The sequence below is a fragment of the Mus musculus genome, chromosome 11 (genome assembly GCF_000001635.26).
Source record: "Mus musculus strain C57BL/6J chromosome 11, GRCm38.p6 C57BL/6J".
Classification (NCBI taxonomy): domain Eukaryota; kingdom Metazoa; phylum Chordata; class Mammalia; order Rodentia; family Muridae; genus Mus; species Mus musculus.
Genome location: NC_000077.6, coordinates 49,494,117 through 49,495,966, shown reverse-complemented (window position 1 = coordinate 49,495,966; position 1,850 = coordinate 49,494,117). Strand labels below are relative to the sequence as shown.

The following is a 1,850-nucleotide window of genomic DNA, read 5'->3' as shown; positions in this document are numbered from 1 at the left end:
TGCAGTAACAGGCACTAAAAGACTAGAAATGCAGAGACAACCTGAGAACCTAAACCCTGAGGTATGAGAGGATGCTGAGCTAATTAGGAAACATTGCAGTGATCATTGTTCTATGCTTATGGGCAAAGTGCCATCAACATGACATACATTTGGGAATCACTGGCTTTAGAAAAGGGGTGTAACATTCAATTAACTCTTCATTCACATTCAGAAATTCCTGCACATTTGTTTTGTTCTCTGCATGTGATGAGAATACACCATTTTCTCAAGCATTTTTGTGCAATGTTTGAGATAAGTCGACTTTTACTCAATCTTGTAAGGGCTGTAGACATTAACAGAGAAAGAAGTTAAAAAGATCTTGACTTCCAGCTCCCAAAGAGGAAAGCAACAAAAATCTGAGAGTTGCTGCAGGCTATTCCTTGGTCAGTAGAACAGGGTAGACTTTAGGACATAAAAGCTACTACAGAAACTTGTAGTGGTCCTGTTTTTTTCCCTAGTACTCTTAGTCTGTGCCTCTCCCTAGCACCTTCCACAGAGCCCCCTTCACATCCTTGTTCCTCAGGGTATAGATCAGAGGGTTGAGCATGGGGGTGACAATAGTATAAAAAAGGGCCACAAATTTTCCATCACTCTCAGAATAACTGCTCTTGGGTTGCAAGTATGTGTAAATGGCTGAGCCATAAAACAGGGAAACCACCAGAAGGTGGGACCCACATGTCCCAAAAGCTTTTCTGCGTCCAGCTGTTGACTTGACCTTTAGTACTGCTTTAGCAATGTGTCCATAGGAGCCAAGAATTAATGTTGCAGGGAAGACCAAGATTATGGCTCTGGCCACAAACATCTTGGCCTCTGTTCCTCCTGTGTCCTGGCAGGCCAACTTGAGGAAGACAGGCATCTCACAGAAGAAGTGATTCAGTCGATGTCCACAGAGTGGCATGGCCATCATGAGGCCTGTTTGAATCAGAGAGTTCAAGAATCCTCCTACCCATGAAGCAAGAGCCAATGCCTGACAGAGAAGGGGGTGCATGATGGTCATGTAGTGCAGTGGACGACACACAGCAGCATAGCGGTCAAAAGCCATCACCACTAAGAGCACACACTCAGTGGATCCCAGTGCAAGAGATATGAAAAGCTGGGCCACACACCCTCCATAGCTGATGGTCCTGTCAAGTCCATGAAGATTTATGAGAAGCTGTGGCACAGTGCTGGTGGTGTAGCAGAGGTCCAGGAAGGAGAGGTGGGAGAGGAAGTAGTACATGGGGGTGTGCAGTCGAAGGTCCATTTGGGAGAGAGCGATGATGGCGGTGTTGCCAAAGATAGTTAGGGAGTAGAAAATTGAAATAAAAACAAAAAGGATGAGTTCCAGCTGAGGCCAATCTAAAAAGCCCACCAAAAAGAATCTCTCTTCTAACGTGGCATTGAAACTATCCATAATCTTTTATGTGCAAAAACAACAGGGTATTAACTTAGTGCCCACTATGAAGATCACGAATCTTAACTGGATTTCCTGAACCAGGCCCTTTGATTTCCATGTTGCTGCTCAGTTACATCTGTTGAATAGTCTTTCTCTCATTATCACAGAGACAAGTGGATTAGAATGACAGAGCATTTGTTTGAACTTTAGCACTACTCCCTGTGGGTTCCAGAACTCTAGTCACGTTTGTCAATTGAATATGATGCTTTTTTTTTTTGTGAAAGTAGAGTTGATATTGTGCCTTGCTAACAGAAGAGATGTTTGTATCCAAATTCACTAACCTGGAAATTTTGTTTTAGAGATCAAATGTAGGGCCAAGCGGTGGTGGCACACGCTTATAATCCCACCACTTGGGAGGCAGAGGCAGGCGGATTTC

At 44.0% G+C, this 1,850-nt stretch overlaps 1 protein-coding gene across 1 annotated transcript; it reads right to left on the bottom strand.

The window, feature by feature from the left end:
• Positions 1 to 502: 502 nt before the first annotated feature.
• Olfr1385 (olfactory receptor 1385) lies at positions 503 to 1,432 on the bottom strand. Its single transcript, NM_001011805.1, has one exon. The coding sequence runs from the start codon at positions 1,430 to 1,432 to the stop codon at positions 503 to 505; it is 930 nt and encodes a 309-aa protein (NP_001011805.1).
• Between the last annotated feature and the right edge of the window lie 418 nt (positions 1,433 to 1,850).

Excerpts from the sequence above, each read along its gene's own strand:
- Olfr1385 (NM_001011805.1), bottom strand. The coding sequence starts at position 1,432 with ATGGATAGTTTCAATGCCACGTTAGAAGAGAGATTCTTTTTGGTGGGC.